This window comes from Dromiciops gliroides, chromosome 4 (assembly GCF_019393635.1).
Source record: "Dromiciops gliroides isolate mDroGli1 chromosome 4, mDroGli1.pri, whole genome shotgun sequence".
Taxonomy (NCBI): domain Eukaryota; kingdom Metazoa; phylum Chordata; class Mammalia; order Microbiotheria; family Microbiotheriidae; genus Dromiciops; species Dromiciops gliroides.
Window position 1 is genome coordinate 125,049,248 of NC_057864.1, and position 18,030 is coordinate 125,067,277.

The 18,030-nt window shown below is 39.9% G+C and overlaps 1 protein-coding gene across 2 annotated transcripts in view; it reads left to right on the forward strand.

Annotated features, from left to right (window-relative positions):
* The first annotated feature begins 1,590 nt into the window (after nt 1-1,590).
* The window catches only part of MIA3 (MIA SH3 domain ER export factor 3), an 80,718-nt gene continuing 64,278 nt past the window's right edge, over nt 1,591-18,030 (forward strand). For both annotated transcript variants that reach the window (XM_044001159.1, XM_044001160.1), the window contains exons 1-3: nt 1,591-2,204; nt 5,726-5,859; nt 14,101-14,187. In XM_044001159.1, the coding sequence (XP_043857094.1) occupies nt 1,907-2,204; nt 5,726-5,859; nt 14,101-14,187 (519 nt within the window). In that variant the 5' untranslated portion in view covers nt 1,591-1,906. The remainder of the gene's footprint in view (nt 2,205-5,725; nt 5,860-14,100; nt 14,188-18,030) is intronic.

The following is an 18,030-nucleotide window of genomic DNA, read 5'->3' on the forward strand; positions in this document are numbered from 1 at the left end:
TCCAGAATCAGTGCTCTTCCTACTAGAGACAATTCCTCATTTCAGGTCTTCCTTGTATTGTTACTTGGTTTGGGTCCTTTCCCTTATTTAGATTTGTGAACTTCTTGAGACTAGGACCTCTATCTCATCTTTCTGTAACTTCCTGTGTTTGCTACAGTGTTTTGCACGTAAAATGCTTAATGAATGTTTAGATTGAATTATTTCTATTTTCATTGGATGTGTACAGAGTTTCACTAACCCCCCTCAAGAAAGCTACAATATGAGGCGAAATAGACTTTTCTAGGTTATCTAAGCACCATTTGTCACATTGTGTTACATGGAAAAATTAATTACAAGTTCCAGTGAAATGACTTACACATAATTTTGGGGTACAGATTATAAATTAGAGACTTCCTTTATCTAATAGTTAATACATCACATTTCTGAAGATTTGCCAGACTTCCACCCTAAGTCAACAGTACACGTGTTCTTGGAACTACTGTGTGTCATAGCTACTTGTTGAATATGTAAATACACAGTTGCTAACAAGTTACTTCTTGTATCAGTATAAGAAAAAGGATGTTACAGTGTTGATTTCTTTAAGGATTTCTTTTAGTTTCCTTCCAAAATGACCAATCCTGATAGCACATTTTACTAATATTATTCCCTTTAAGACTTAGAATCATTAAAAGCTAGTGATGGAAAATCCCTCTGAGCTCATAGGATACACAGCTGGAAGGTGCCTTAGAGATGACAAAGGTCATCATAATTTCAAAATCTGAAAAGTACTTCAGAGGTCACTTAAACTTCAATCCCCTTATTTTACAGATGAGGAAACTGAGGCCTACACTTTAAGTGACTTGCTTAAAGATAAGATGCAGAGATGCAAATCCAGGCTATATCTCTAAAAGTAGTCCCATCACAGATGTCTCCTTTCTAGCATATGTATATATATATATATATAGTGGAATACATATGTGTATACATGTATATGTGTACACACACATGTATGTATTTGTTGGTTTGTTTTTGTGGGGCAATGAAGGTTAAGTGACTTGCCCAGGGTCACACAGCTAGTAAGTGTCAAGTGCCTGAGGCCACATTTGAAGTCAGATCCTCCTGAATCCAACCACTGTGCCACCTAGCTGCCCCCTGCACGTAATTGTATGTTGTATATATTTGCACCCACCTTTCAAGTATAGTGGAACTCTTCCTCTGGGGTAACTCTACCTATATGAGTGTTGTATATAAACTATATTAACTCCACTACAAAATTACAGTAGATTAACTCGTTTAAATTAGAGGTCCAAGTCTAATTTAGAGGTCTTTGTGAGCTGATTACTCAAAGTCCTCTAGTGACCCTAGACTTCTCTTGCTTTTAGCAGTGAAAAGTTCCATCCATGGTCCCTACCATTTCTCATTATCCAGACCGACCCCAGACCCTCCCAAATCCTTCCTCCCTTTAGTTATCCGACGTGGCATCATTGTAGGACGGCCTGGGAGTGGGGGTGCTCAAGTTAAAACGGAGGGATTGTGGAGCTGTTTGAAAGTCAAGAATGACAGTGATCAGGACAAGAGACGGAGGAAAGAGAGGATGCGTGGAGGAGGCGGGAGCGCAGCCGGGAGCGGGGCAAGGAAGGGCTGCAGAGGGGCTCCACGTTATAGCAGGGGAGGTGGCCAGCGCCTAGGAGTGGGAGATGCATCCAGCAACACAAAGGGAGCGGGACAGGAGCTGTGGATAGGGGGAGGAAGAGATGACGGAATAATGGCCAGCTGGCGGGGTCTCCCTAGGATTTCCCCGCCTCCCTCCTAGGCCTGAGAGATGCAAGCCCGTCTCCGGTTCCTCCTCTCCTCTTCCCCCAGCCCTCCCGTTTCCCATTCCTTCTCCATTCCCCAGCGCGGCTGACGTGTCTGCCTGGCACTGCTCATGCTCTCCCCCCTCCGCCCCAAACCCGGGTCCCAACCTCGCCGCTCGCCCCCGCCTTCTCTTCTCTCCCTCCCCGCCGCCTCGCCTGCCGCCGTCCCTCGCTCCCGGGGCCTCCCTCCGCCCCCCCTCAGCGCCCTCAGGCTCCAGCCCCAGCCGCGCCAACATGGCTGCAGCGCCGCGTCTGCTCTTCTGCTCCTCGTTCTGCTCTTTCTCCTCCGGGCCCGACTGGGGCAAGCGAACCGAGGCGGGGACCGGCGCTTCGCGGAGCTGAAACGCTGCTCGGACGAGGAGTGCAGCAGTGAGTGGGCGCCGGACGGGGAGGAGGAGGAGGCGGGCGGAGGAGGAGTGGGGGGACACGCGGAGTTGCGGGGGGCCCGGGGCGGACGGGCTTGCCTGCTCCCGGGGACTCTGCGCCCGGTGGGAGCCGGAGGCCTGAGGGCCAAGCTGGCGCATGGGAGGGAACCGTTCGGGCTTCAGGAGGCAGAAGAAAGTAGCCCCTTCCCCTCCCCCGGTCTTTCTGCTCCCGGGTCTGGGCGTCTCCGTAGCTCCGCCTCAGCCTGCCACCGCGGCAGCGGAGCTCGCCGGCTTCTTCCACTTGTTGCAAGTTCCCCCCCCCCCCCCAGCCCTTATCGAGAGAGAGATCGAGAGAGAGATCGAGAGAGAGATCGAGAGAGAGAGAGAGAGATCGAGAGAGAGAGAGAGAGAGAGAGAGAGAAGGAGGGAGAGGGAGGGAGAGGGAGAGAGAGGGAGAGAGAGGGGAGAGCCGGCGAGACGGCCCCTCATCCTGGCCCGAACTAGCGGCGCGGTCCCTGGGATCGCCCCCTTTCAGCCCTCCCCTCCCCAAGCAAGAGGTGAAGGAACCAGAACGTACAAGTCCTCCTTGGGCTTTGTCGGTTTCCCAAGCCCGGTGTTCTTGAGGCTGGGACAAAGTGCCTTTCATCCCCTCCACTGTTGTAAAGATTTCCTTTGCTGCATTTGTGGGACCAGATGGGTTGCTAGGTTTAAGGCAGTCTCCCGGGCTGCTTTCTCCGCCCTCTCTGAGTCTTAACTGGAATTGTTTGTTACTTAGCTGTGTTTTGAAAAGTGTTTTGGGTTTATGAAAGGGCAAGCCCAAATGACTTAGACATGCATTACATTATTATTCTTGTCGTAGGACATCACTGATCTCTGAATCTTGTCCTTGTGTGAAACATTTCCCTCTCTAGCAAAGGCACAAGGGAGGTAATAGCTTTCACTCTTGAGACCAAAGCATTCATGCCGGACTCCGGTGATAACCCATTTTATAGGCAAGGAAGCTGAAAGAGTTGGTAAAAACTGCGTTTCTGATTTATATAAGTTCTTTTGCCGGCTCTAAGGAGAGGCATGGGGGCGGGGGAGGGGGGAGGTAGTTACGAGTAATTTCGAAGAGTTAAAAAACAAAGAATCCACCAATATTACAACTAAAGTAACTTAAGTTCCATCCACTTTTGTTCTTGGAAACTCCAGAATATTCGAGTATTTCTTGTCATTTGGGTTTTTAGTTATCTTTTGTTTGACAAACAAAAAAAGCTCTTGTACCAAAAGAAGAGAAGTAACCTAGCCCTTATATTATGCAAGGCTGCATACGAAAATATTCTGAAAAGGCTAAGAAGTCTATCATTCATTCTTCATATACAGGTACTTTTTTAAAAATAAAATTCTCATAACTTGAAATACGAGAATCATTGTTTCTCCTGAAGAGAAGTGAGCAGAATCGATATACAACTAAAAGCCTGACTTGTGTCAACAGATTGATAAAAGTTTAACCTAGGGATCAATGGAAATACATTGAAACTTCCACCCCTTTCTGTTCTTTCAAGTGACTTCCTTGGAACAGATCTTAAACCAAGTTGTTACATATGTGTTTCATTCCAAAGTATAGCTAGAAATTAATGTATGTACAGTTTTAATGATTTCTATATTTAGGAAAGAAATAATGTTTTTCATTATCCCTCTTCTCCCTTTCCCCATAACCATTATGTAAACATTTCTTGGCTCTTTTTTATACTAGGGGTAACAAAGTATGTGCATTTTTAATTTTAAGTTTTGGGTTGTTTCTTTTTTTTTCCTTTTCGATCAGACCTATGATTTTCCTCCCTCTAACAGTCTAGATTAGGAAGTATTCTGCAGTTTATGGTCTTAGAGAGTTGCTTGGGACTCAGAGAAGTTGTGATTTACTTGCCTAGGGTCTACAACCAGTATCTCTCCAGATGGGATTTGTATCCAGGTCTTATGATTCCCTCCCTACATTATGCTGCAAATGTAAGCATGTTTTGTGACTATATATGCAATCATGCATGTATGTACACCAATGTGCATATGTATAGTTACACAAATAAACACATAACATGCATATGTACATAAAACATACATAGCTATTTGCAGTTATATGTGTGTATGCATTTATATATGTACATGTGTATATTATATATTCATTTGTACATATATATGTGGGGGGTGACTAATAAAAATACCAACTCAGATCTGAGTTCCTGCCTGATTTAAATCCTTGTTCTTCAGGCTGCTAAGTGTTAGAGCAATTTATGACGAGTCCTGTGTCTAACACTTACAATTTCTATGACCATAGGCAAGTCATGACGTCTCTGGGTCTCTGTTTACATATGCAAAAATGAGAGGAACTATCTTATAAGATTTTTGAGGTCTCTTCCAGTTCTAGATCTATAATAGAATGCTCTGATTTTGCACCTAAATTTCTCCTTAGTATTCACTAAGATGATTTTTTCCCATAATGCTCTTTTGATGTCAGCTTCTGTATCTGCTTTATATTGTTCTGTCATGTCTGACTCTTTGTGAACCCATTTGGGGTTTTTCTTGGCAAAGATACTGGAGTGGTTTGCCATTTACTTCTCCAGCTCATTTTATAGATGAGGGAAGCAAAATGGGGTGAAGTGACTTGCCCAGGATCACACTACTAGTTAAGTGTCTGAGATCAGATTTGAATTCAAGTTCTCTTGATTCTAGGCCTGACACTGATCCACTGTGCCACCTAGCTACCCCCTATATGCTTTATAGGAGAAAGGTATTTTCCTTACTTGTAAATTTTGATTAAATTAACTTAGTGTTTGAAGCATTTAAAACTACTTATTTCTCATAAAAGCTTTTCCTTTTAGCAATAGTTTTGTTATAATCAAAGCCATAGACTTATTTGGCAAAGACTTGGCACTTCAAAGGCATCCTTTCCAGATAATTTGCTCAGATACAAGGAGCACAGCTTTGCTGCAAATCTATTCATCAATTTTTACTGCTACATAGTAGAAGTGTTGTCCATTTATGGGTAGTGTGCCTTCTAATAGTTCAAGATAATTATCCCTTGAGATTCAGGTTCTCTCCCCAGCTCAGTTACCAATTCTGTGTGGACTTGGTAAGTCATTTGACCTCTTTATAGCTCCATTTATCCTTCTGTGAAATGAACATTTTTGTAGACTTAAAAAGGGGAAGTCCAATATTTAGGGCATTAGACAGCTAAGAGTACTGTCCAAATCACTTTTAACTTCTCTAGATTTTGTTGTCATCTATCCACAGAATGGAATTAGTACTACCTGATGTAAACCTGTCCACCTATCAAGAGTAGTTATGAATGGTTAAAACAAAACAAAAAATCTTAATTTTTAAAAAATGTCAAGTGCTACTAAGAACTGTACTGAAGGTGACACTAACAACAAATAGTTGGAAAACAATGCACATCTACAAAGTGTTCTCAGATTCCCCATGGGATATAAACGCAAATAGAAGTGCGAAGAACTAATAGTGATGCTTAGACTTTATCTTTCTTCTCTACAGTGCTGATGTATCGGGGTAGAGCTCTTCAGGATTTCACAGGGCCTGACTGTCGATTTGTAAATTTCAAAGAAGGGGAAGCTGTGTATGTCTATTACAAACTAGTAGGAGTATCACCTGAACTTTGGGCTGGAAGTGTAAGTAATATTTAGTATCTTTTCTTTTCTTGCCTTTTCATTTCATTACACCATTGTCTTTCCATAACTACATATCTTTCTGGAGATTCTTGTTTTTGTTTCTGGCAAATGTCTACCACTGAGTTCAAGACCTTGTAAGCCATGAGTAATCCATAAATATTCTAAGGTTGAGGTGACAAAAAACCTGCAAATAATCTCCTTTATTGCCCCCTAGAAATGACAAATTCTATGTGCTTTAAATTTGCCAAGAGTATAAAAACTCATTCCTGTAAGTTAAGAAGGTAAGCCTATTGTAATGTTTTAGGATGTGCAAGTTTAAGTAGTTGCTTCTTTATGTTTGCATTTTCTTTCATACTGACTTAGCTAATGTTTGTTTGTGAGAGGTCTAGGGGACCTGGGAACTTGTAGCACATAATTATCTGTGTTATTAATAGACTGTGTCATTGGAGAGCCTTCAGCATCATTAAAATGGGGTAAGGGGCAGAGAAGAATGAAAATTTGACTTTCACAATCTTTATCTGTACTGCTTTTTTTTTTCTTCTTGAAAGGACTTTTAGTTGGCTTCTGTTGTAATTAGCTCCTTTCTCCCTCTCTTCCACCATTATCCTTTTCCCCCTTCTGTCTCTTCTAAGTTGTCTTCTGCTAGGCTCTATCCACAGCTACACATTTCACTAGTTACTAGTTTGTTTTAATTTGACCTAATCCATCAAATTATATGTGTATTTAAAAAGTTTTATTTGGGAAAATTATCAGAAAGAAATGTGACTGACTGGACGGAATGCATATGTTTTCTCCTAATTTCCATAGTTTATTTTAGGGTTTTTTTTGTTTGTTTTTTGGATGGGGCAATGAGGGTTAAGTGACTTGCCCAAGGTCACACAGCTAGTTAAGTGTCAAGTGTCTGAGGTCAGATTTGAACTCAGGTCCTCCTGAATCCAAGGCGGGGGTGCTTTATCCACTGCACCACCTAGCTGCCCCCATAGTTTATTTTAAAGTATGGTGGGTTGAGGACTTAATATTTTCTCCATACTGAAAGTATTCTTAGTATTGTTCAAAGAAAGGCATAGTCCCTGCTCTAAGGGTTTAAAACTTGAGCTAAAAACAAATGATAATAGGAAAAAATCTCTTCAGGATGCAGTAGTAATTAAAAAAAAATAGAATCCTGGGTCTGGGATCTTGAGAAGTCCTCAGGTCTAACTCCCAGCTTCTAGGAGGTAATCCATTTAAACTACCTGATATGTATAAAATCTATTTAATACTCACAAGAGAGGAAATTCTTTAAGGGTAATTGTTCCATGTTGTAGTATCATGATGCTGGATTTGTAGTTATAGGACTAGTTCTAATCCCATCTCCCCCCTCCCCCCTTTCAGGGCAATGAGGGTTAAGTGACTTGCCCAGGGTCACACAGCTAGTTAAGTGTCAAGTGTCTGAGACTGGGTTTGAACTCAGGTCCTCCTGAATCCAAGGCCAGTGCTTTATCCACTGTGCCACCTAGCTGCCCCTCTAACTCCATCTTATCTTGATTACCTCACCATAAACTTTTGTTTGGTGTTTGTCCTCTATTACTTTCTTGTATAGTTAATTGTGTACATATCTGGTCTTCCTGGCAAAATTGGAAATTTCCTGGAGAACAAGGCATGTCATGTTCATATATCCCTTACGTAGTGATTTCAATATAAGAGATGCTTAATAAGTATTTGTTAAATGAATAATTATTTGAATGCCAATTACTACATAGCGTTATACTAGGTACTGAAGACTTGAGGAATATAGGTGCCTTTGAGAAGCTCTCAGTCTGTTTTCCTTCTGCTTATATTTTGAAAAATGATCTTTGGTGGCAAACTACATAGTTGAGAGTTCATTTATGACAGTGCAGTAGAAAAGTGGATATAAAGTATTCTATATGTGTGTGGTAGAAAAGGGGATCCAATGATATTCAACAAGTCCTTATTTGATAAGTTCCTACTATCTGCTAGCACATGATTGAGAAGATATATTTCTTCTTTTAAACTTATTTTATTTTTGTTTTTAATTTTCCTCAGTTACATGTAAAGATATTTTTAGAGTTCCAAATTTTTCTCCCATCCTCCCTTCCCTTCCCCCTCCCGAGGCCAGCAAGCAATTTGATATAGGTTATACATTACTATTATGTTAAACATATTTCCACATTAATCAGAACAAAAGGAAAAAAAAGCAAGAAAGAATAAATAAGAATAATAAAAAAGCAACAACAAAAGTGAAAAGAGTATACTTCAGTCTGCATTCAGACTACATTGTTCTTTTTCTGAATGTAGAGAACATTTTTTACCATAAGTCTTTTGGCATTGTCTTGGATCATTGTTTTGCTGAGAAGAGTTAAGTCTATCATGGTTGATCATCACACAGTGTTGTTGATACTGTGTAAAACGGTTTTTTTGGTTCTGCTCATTTCACTCAGCATCAATTCATGTAAGTCTTTCAAGGTTTCTCTGAATCCATCTATTTATCATTTCCTACAGCACAATAGTATTCCATCACATTCATATACCACAACTTGTTTAGCCATTCCCCAGTTGGTGCATCCTCTCAATTTCCAATTCTTTGCTACCACAAAAAGAGCAGCTATGAATATTTTTGTCCATGTGGGTCCTTTTCCCTTCTTAATGATCTCTTTGGGATATAGACCTATAGTATTGCTGGGTCAAAAGGTATGCACAGTTTTGTTTTTGTTTTTTTTAAATGTAATCAACATTTTTATTTATAGTTTTGAGGGTTTGTTTTTTTGTTGTGTTTTTTTTTTTGGTGAGGCAATTGGGGTTAAGTGACTTGCCTAGGGCCACACAGCTAGTAATTGTTGTGTCCGAGGTCAGATTTGAACTCAGGTCCTCCTGAATCCAGGGCTGGTGCTCTATCCACTGCGCCACCTAGCTGCCCAGTATGCACAGTTTTAAAACCTTTTCACCATGGTTCCAAATTGCTCTCCACAGTGGTTGGATCACTTCACAGCTTCATCAACAGTACGTTAGTGCTCCAATTTTCCCATATCTTCTCCAACATTTATCATTTTCCTTTTTTGTCATATTAGCCAATTGGATAGGTGTGAGATGGTACCTCAGAGTAGTTTTAATTTGCATTTCTCTAATCAGTAGTGATGGAGAACATTTTTTCATATGGCTGTAGACAGTTTTAATTTCATCATTCGAAAACTGTTCATATCCTTTGACCATTTGTTAATTGGAGAATGACTTGTATTCTTATATATTTGATTCAGTTCTCTATATATTTTAGATATGAAGTCTTTATCAGAAACACTGTAAAAATTGTTTTCTAGCTTTCTGCTTTCCTTCTAATCTTGTTTTTCTTTTTCTTTCTTTCTTTCTTTTTTTTTTTTGGTCGGGGCAATGAGGGTTAAGTGACTTGCCCAGGGTAACACAGCTAGTAATTGTCAGGTGTCTGACATTGGATTTGAACTCAGGTCCTCCTGAATTCAGGGCTGGGGCTTTATCCACTGTGCCACCTAGCTGCTTCCCTCTAATCTTGTTTGCATTTGTTTTGTTTGTGCAAAATCTTTTTAGTTTAATGTAATCAAAATAATCCACTGTGCATTTCATAATGTTCTCTATCTCATCATTGGTCATAAAGTCTTCCCCTCTCCAAAGTTCTGACAAGTAAATTATTCCTTCCTTTTCTAATTTGACTATGGTATTACCCTGTATGTCTAGATCTTGTACCCAATTTGATTTTATTTTGGTGTATGGTGCAAGATTTTGGTTTATGCCCATTTTCTGCCATATTATTTTCCAGTTTTCCCAGCAGTTTTTGTCAAATAGTAAATTCTTATCCTGGAGGCTAGTGTCTTTGGGTTTATCAAACAGGATACTGCTATATTCATTTAATGCTGTGTTTTGTGTGCCTAACTGATTCCACTGATCCTCCTCTCTATTTCTTAGCCAGTGTCAAATAGTTTTGATGATTGCTGCTTTATAATATAGTTCTAGATCTGGTACATCTAGGCTACCTTCCTTTTCGTTTTTTTCATTAATTCCCTTGATATTCTTGAGAGAAGATATATTTCTAAGCTTTTTCTACCATGTACTAGTTAGTTACTCTATAGGATATAAGAGAAGTATAAGACATGATTATTGCCCTCAAAAGCTTATAGCTTATAGCTATGCATGAAGCAGTCAAAGAACAGGGACTGTCGTTTGATGTTCTTTGAATCCCTAGCACTTAGCACACAGTGCCTGGCACATAATTGGCATTTAATAAATGTTTATTAAGCATTATTTTTCGTATCGTAGCAAAATTATGCATGCTTGGGCAGCTAGGTGGTGCAATGGATAGAGCCCTGGAGTCAGGAGGGCCTGAGTTCAAAGACACTTCACACTTACTAGCTGTGTGACCTTAGGCAAGTCACTTAAACCTCATTGCCCTGCAAAATAAATTAAATAAAATGAAATGTTTAAAAAAAATTATACATGCTTTCTCTAATTTTCCTTGGTATTTTTGAGAAAGGTGATAACACCCAGTGTGTAAACATAGGGTTTCCTATTGTCCAAGCTTATGCTCAAGTGGTAAATATTAAGCATTCTCTTTTTTAAAAAACTTTTTTTCCCTTTCTAGAAATACTTGTTTTTCTCATTATCATTAAACCTGGACAAGTAAAATTTGTTTTTCCTTATATTATAGAGTTATAAAGCTGAAAGGGTATCATACAGACCTATCTAGTCCTTCTCTTTGGCATATTACCTCTAGGCTTTAGTTTCCTTAAGTGATTTTCCAAGGCCACATGTTGGTGGAAGTTATTTAGTAGAAGAATTGGAATTAGAAGCCATATATTTTAATTCCTAGCTCTGAGCTTTTTCCATTGTTTTTATTGTCTTAGCCACCTTCATTTCATAAATACTGTATAGTTCTTTCAGAAAATACAGGTTTGTTTAAAAACTTTTAGAGTGATGCTTGGGTCTTTTTTTTTTTTACACTATTTTGGTGACATTAGAAACTGTGACTTTAATGACCTATCTGCTGTTTTTTTTTTTTTTTATTGTACTATCTAATCTCCATAACAGCATTCCAGTAGTAATGTTGACTTTTAGGCAGTTGTCAGATATTAGTAATGAGATTATTACTGTGGAATATTTAACTAGTTGGTGATAAGATGACTTTATTTCTTCTGCGTGTGCATTTGTACTTACATATATGTGTATATATGTGTGTATACACACATACATCTCCTTTAGTGACTATATAGTGAACTTTTTTTTCTCTTTATTTATTTTATTTTCCAGTTATATGTAAGGGTACTTTTCAACATTCATTTTCATAAGATTCAGAGTTCCAAATTTTTCTCCCTCACTCCCTTTCCTCCCCCTCCACAAGATTGCAACCAGGTTATACATGTACAATTCACAAGTGTTCTTTTTATCAGTTCTTTCTATACTGGTGCATAGTAAGCTTCCTCATTAGTTCCTTGGGATTATCTTGGATCATTGCATTGCTGAGAGTAGTTAAGTCATTCACAATTGCTCACTGAACAATACTGCTGTCACTATGCACAATGTCCTGCCAGCTCTGCTCACTTTACTATGCATTGATGTTCATTAGACTTTCCAGGTTTTTGGGGGATCATACTGTTTGTCATTTCCTGTAGCACAAGACCATTCCACTACAATCATATAGCACAGCTTTTTCCATCATTCCTCAATTGATGGACATTCCCTTGATTCTCAATTCTTAGCTTCCACCAAGAGTTGCTATAAATATTTCTTGTACAATTTTTCCCATTTTTCTTTTTTTCATGATTACTATTGTAAACTGTTTCCCTTCCATCCTATTCCCTTCCCCATGATATTTATTCTATTATCCATCTTCTTTCATCCTATCACTCTTCAAAAGGGATTTGCTTCTGTCTGTCCCCTTCCCCCACTCTGCCCTTCCTTCTTTTTCCCCTCTCTCTTTATCCCTTTCCCCTCCTATTTTCCTGCAGGATTAGAGATATTACTCCACCCAATTGAGTGTGTAGATTATTCCCTCCTTGAGCCAATTCTAATGAGATTGAGGTCTTTGAGACAATTCTGATGACTGTTAGGGTCATTTACTGCCCAGATTAAATAGATTACTCCACCCAGTTAGGTGTGGCTGTTAGTCCCTCCTTGAGGCAACTCTGATGAGTTTAAGGTTTCAGCCTTTTCTGATGAGTGTAAAATTCATTTACTGCCCTGCTCCTCTTCCCCTACTCCATAAGCCTTTTCCTGTTTCTTTCATGTAGGATTTCACCTCTGCCCTTCCCCCTCCCCCAGTGAATTCCCTTCACCCCTCAATTTAACTCTAAAGATGTCATCACTTAGCTAAGTAACACAGTGGACAAAGCATCACCCCTGGACCCAGGGGAATCTCATCCAAAACCCAGACTCAGACACAAGACAGTTGCCTGCTGTACAACCCCAGGTATGTCTCCCAGCTCCAATTTTTTATGGTTCTCTAGGGTCTTGTATTTGAAAGTCAAATTTACCATTCAGTTCAGGTCTTTTCATCACAAATATCTGAAAGTCTTCTTTTTCATTAAAGTCCCATTTTTTCCACTGAAAGATAATGCTGAGTTTTGCTGGGTAGGTGATTCTTGGTTGTAATCCCATTTCCTTTGCCCTTTGGAATATCATATTCCATGCCCTCCAGTCCTTTAATGTAGAAGCTGCTTGATCTTGTGCTATCCTGACTGGGGCTCCACAGTACTTGAATTCTTTCTTTTTGGCAGCTTGCAATATTTTCTCCTTGACCTGAGAGCTCTGGAATTTGGCTATAATATTCCTAGGAGTTTTCCTTTTGGGTTCTCTTTCTGGAAGTGATCAGTGGATTCTTTCAATTTCTATTTTAGCTTCTTCTTCTAGAATTTCAGGGCAATTTTCCCTGAGAATATCTTGGAAGATGATGTCTAAGCTCTTTCCTTGATCATGGTTTTCAGGTAGACCAATAATTTTCAAATTATCTCTCCTGGACCTATTTTCCAGGTCAGCAGTTTTTCCCAGAAGATATTTCACATTGCCCTCTATTTTTTTTTTATTCATTTGGATTTGCTTTATTGTGTCTTGGTTTCTCATAAAGTCACTGGCTTCCATTTGTTCAGTCCTAATTCTTAGGCAATTATTTTCATCAGAGAGCTTTTGTACCTCCTTTTCCACTTGACTTTTCAAGCTGTTGATTTTTTCTTATGTCTTTTCCTGCATCACCCTCATTTCTCTTTCCATTTTTTCATCTACCTCTCTAACTTTATCTTCACAGTCCTTTTTGAGCACCTTTGTGGCCTGAGACCAATTCATATTTTTCTTGGAAGCTTTAGATATTGGGACCCTGATGTTGACATCTTCCTCTGAGGGTGCCCCTTGGTCTTCCTTGTTACTGAAGAAACTTTCTATGGTCCTCACCTTTCTGTTTGCTCTTCTTGCCTTTCTTTTACTAGACTTTTAGCTCCTTAAAGTGGGGCACTGTTTCCAGGCTGCAGTATCCCAAGCTTAAGAAGTCCCAGGTGGTATGATTTAAGGAGAATCAGGTTCTTCACTTGCTTGGCTTGTTCCCTGGTCCATAGATGACCCCAGACCAACTTGCCAATCAACCAGCTTTGTGTGTTGTGGTTGTTAGCTCCAAGGAGCCTGTGCCCCTCCCCCACCTGGGCCACTGCTACTTGAGGAGCCTACCTCCTGGTTCTCAGCAGGGGTGTAAAATCCAAGTTCTGCCTTAGCACCAGCATAGACCCCTGTAGTCTCCCCCCTGCCCAGGGCTCAGCCCTCTAACCAGACTGTGAACTTAGTTCTAGACGACACTGGTGCTTCAGCTGATTCAGAGGCTCTGGGGGTCTCCTTATCTGGTGAGGACTTCCTGGAACTGGATCTGTGTCAGGGTGACTGTGGGGTTGGGCCTGACTCCTGTATCAGCACAGCAGCTCCCTCCTTCTGACCTTCCAAGCTGTTCTTGGTTAGAAGATGATTTCAGCACATTCTTCTGTGAGTTTTGCTGCTCTGGGCATTTTCCTATGGCATCATTTGGATGATTGTCATGATTTCGGGAGCTCACTGCCTTTCCTCCACCATCTTGGCTCCACCCCAGAAGTCCCCCTACAGTGAACTATTTTTGAAGTAGCTACTAACAGATACTTATATGTCTGTGGAAAGGACACATAACAATTTTTGTAATTACTACAAGTTTGCTGTTTTCTTTCTTTGCTTTGAATATTGATATTTCCTCATTTTGTTCATTCTTTTGGACAGGTTGGCAGCGTTTTTGGGTATTTTCCAAAGGATTTAATTGAAGTTAATCACCAGTATTCTGAACAAGAACTAGAACTACCAACAGATGTAAGTAGTGAGCGTTTTTTGTTGTTCTTAATTTATAATTATTAAGTAGACCATCCATTTCTTCTAAGTGGCTTTTAAAAGGCTGTGGTAGAGCATGTTTTTAAATAGAGAATTTTAAAGACATAGTATATAAGATATAATCTTTGAAACAGAAAAGGTTTTCATGCAGCTGGGTAGTTTACAGGTCCTTTCCTTTACATCTGAAATTTCAGTTTAATTCAACAATCATATATTGTGTTTTCTAGTATCAGGTACTTTGCTAGGTACTTGGGATACAAAAACAATGTACAAACAGTATCTCTAGTCAAGGAGCTTAATTCTACTGAGGAGAAATTTGCATATAAAGTTTCAGAAATGTAAGGGGTTTTGGTTGTTGGGTTTTTTCCTGATTATTAACTTTAAAGCATATGTCAGTCCCCCTGCCCCACCCCCAACTTTTTTTTTGGAGGCAGTCAGGAATAAATGATTTGCCCAGGGTTACACAACTAGTAAGTATCTAAGACTGGATTTGAATTCAGGTCTTCCAGATTCCAGGGTTAGTGCTCTAGCTACTGGGCCACTTAGCTGCCCCTGATAGCCCATTTTTGCAATAAAATTGATAGATTGAGCCATTAAAAATTATTTTTATCTCATACGCACTCCCTCTCCTCTCCTCTGACACCACTATGATAGTGGAGGCCCTTATCATTTCACATCTGGACTGTTATAACAAACTTTTGGTTAGTCTCCTTGTCTTCTCCACTCTCATCCATCCACCTGTCAAATTGATCTACCTAAAGTTCAAGCCTGATCATGTCACCTCCCTGTTCAGTAAACTCCAGATTTGCTGTTACCTCTAGGAGCAGATATAAAATCCTCTGACTTTTAAGACTGTCTTCTTCCTGCTTTTCTAGTCTTTTAATGCCTTCCTCCCCTCTGTGTACTCTGCAGTCTAGTGTAATGCTGGGCCTCCTTGATCTTCTTTGCAGAAGATACTCCATCTCCAGAGCCTGTGCACTTTCACTGGTTATCCATCAGCACCAGCAACACTCTTTCTCCTCATCTCTGCTTCCTGGCATCTCTGGTGTCCTTAAAGTTTCAGTCAAAGTCCCACTTCCTGCAAGTAGCCTCTCTACTGCTCCTTAATCTTAGTGTCTTCTCTTTGAGACTATCCCCAATTTATCTTGTTTGTACATGGTTATTTGCATGTTGTCTCCTCCTTTAGACTCTGAGCTTCCTAATGGCAGGGACCCTCTTTTTCCTTTCTAGAAATCCTTAGTACTTAGCACAGTGCCTGGCACATAGTAAGTGCTTAATACTTGTTGACTTGACTTATTGATTTGCTTAAATTGAATGTTAAATAATATACTCAGATGGGATTTCAGAATTAAAATAATTTGACATTAAGGTGAAGCACGTGCTCTGAGCCGATAATTTCCCCTCCCACTTGAGCAAACAGGTGGGGTCTCTGGAGCCAGCGTGGCAACATTTTCACTGAGGATAGCTTCCTAGCTCCAACCACTCACTGTGCCATCCTATCATGACTGTCAGTGGATATCAATTTGTCAGCCAGATTTAATGAGCTTTTAGAAAGTAGTATTTATTTACTGAGGGTGTATTTAGAATTGCCCTGTTGTGAGAACAGTGGCCACCAAACTGTTTCCTCTTTTCAAAAGTCTGTGGCATACTCTCCCATGAGTACAGAGTCAAAAGGAAAGTGAGCTCAAACAGAGAACAAGGGATCTTTGGAGAGCTTTGAATCTCTGTCCAGTCTGTCCTTGGCTCCTAACAGAGACACTGAAGTCAGTTTGTTTGGAATTGCTGCTAGGACAGTATTGGGAAAATGGGAAGTCCTCCAGATGCTGCAGTTTATGAGGTTCTCCACTGGTCAAGGAGGTGGGAAGAGACTTGAGACCAAGTGCTACGCCTCTGCTTCTCTGCCACAAATCAATTCCTTCTTAGGAGTTTAGCTGAAATACTCTTTCATCCCCTCTTGATCAAATCAAATCTCTCTGGGTCTGAACCAGCACTCTGGTTTTATACAGGCCCCACAAAGTGTTACAAAGCTTTCTTAGCCAGTCTGTTAAGGGTTTTTCCATGCTTAGTCTAAAGCATATGGTTGACTGATTAAAAAGATGTATTGGGGGGGCAGCTAGGTAGCACAATGGATAAAGCACTGGCTCTGGATTCAGGAGGACCTGAGTTCAAATCCAGCCTCAGACACTTGACACTTACTAGCTCTGTGACCCTGGGCAAGTCACTTAACCCCTATTGCCCTGCAAAAAAAACCCCCAAAACAAAAAAAAGATGTATTGGGGTATAGCATTTTATCTCCTATTTTAAATTGGTTGGATTAATTTTATTGATTTACTCAATCAACCCCTATTCTTCCAAAGGAAAGTTTTATACCCAACTTAAGTGACTGAATATTTTGTACATTCAGAGGAAGGAAACAAAGAGTTTTGGGACCGAAGCCTTGGTCTTCACTGAATTAAGGCATCATGGCCTCTTGCTTGGTGAAGTGGTCTGACTGCCAAAATGATAATACAATGCAGTTTCCTCATGCTAATAGAGCCCAAAAGCTGGTAGCATTGGCCTATGGCAAAACCTTACAGAGGTAGAAGTATGGATGAGGGCTTTGAATTGTTTTTGTCTTCTTTCTTTTTCCACTCTTGAAGGTTTTTAAATTGACCTTATTGCAGCAACTGCCCCACTTTTAACTGCATGGCAGTTCTATATTTAAATGTGATACAAGCAGTCTGCAGGTCATAGAGACATGACCTGGGCAGATTGTACTCTGTCAAGCAGTTTCAGGCTTCTCAGAATGCTTTCCTTCTAGTGGAAAGGAAAAGTGGCCCGGCATTTATTTTCTCTCTCTCTCTCTCTCTCTCTCTCTCTCTCTCTCTCTCTCTCTCTCTCTCACACACACACACACACACACACACACACACACACACACACACACACACACACACACACGACCAATTAGTCCAGTTGTTAATTGAAGCCATTAGCTCTGCAACATCAAAATAAAGAGCCTCCAGTTTAACTCAGCATAGACTCTTATGCTTGGTGACTTCAATAAAGAGAGAAGAACTTAGGAAAAACAAGTTGGCAAACTTGGTTCTGTAGTAAGGATTTGAGAGAGGATAAACACTTGTAGATTACACAGATTCATCTTGCCTATACATCATGAATACTTTCTTTGAGAAAAGGAATGAATTGATTATATTTTAATGGATAGGAAACTAGTCATTACTGGTGTGGGAGTCATTCTGAATCAGTTTTCTTTATATTCAGACCACCAGCAAGTTAGAGCTAAGATCAAATGTAACACAAAGCTAAAAAGAAAGGATTAAAAATAAGAAAAAAGATAAGGCATTTTTTTTCTCTTTTTTTTTAAATTAATAAAGTATTTTTTTTTCCATTATAAGATAAGACATTTTAAAGCCAATGAAATTAATTGAAATTTTCTTTAAGTGTGATTCATTTAAATCCAATACTTACTCAGCCTTTTATTTAGTTAGGCCAACAATAGCGTGGATAAAATAAAATCCACAAATAGACATACAAATTCATTTAAAATGAATATGTGGGGACAGCTAGATGGCGCAGTGGATAGAGCACCGGCCCTGGAGTCAGGAGTACTTGAGTTCAAATCAGGCCTCAGACACTTAACACTTACTAGCTGTGTGACCCTGGGCAAGTCACTTAACCCCAATTGCCTCACTAAAACAAAAAACAAAACAAAAACAAATAAAATGAATACGTGACTCCAGGTTACTTTGGGTTATATCCCTCAGTAAATCTTATTTTCTCATTCTTATTAACATAATTAAGTAGGAAAGAACTGACATGATTCAC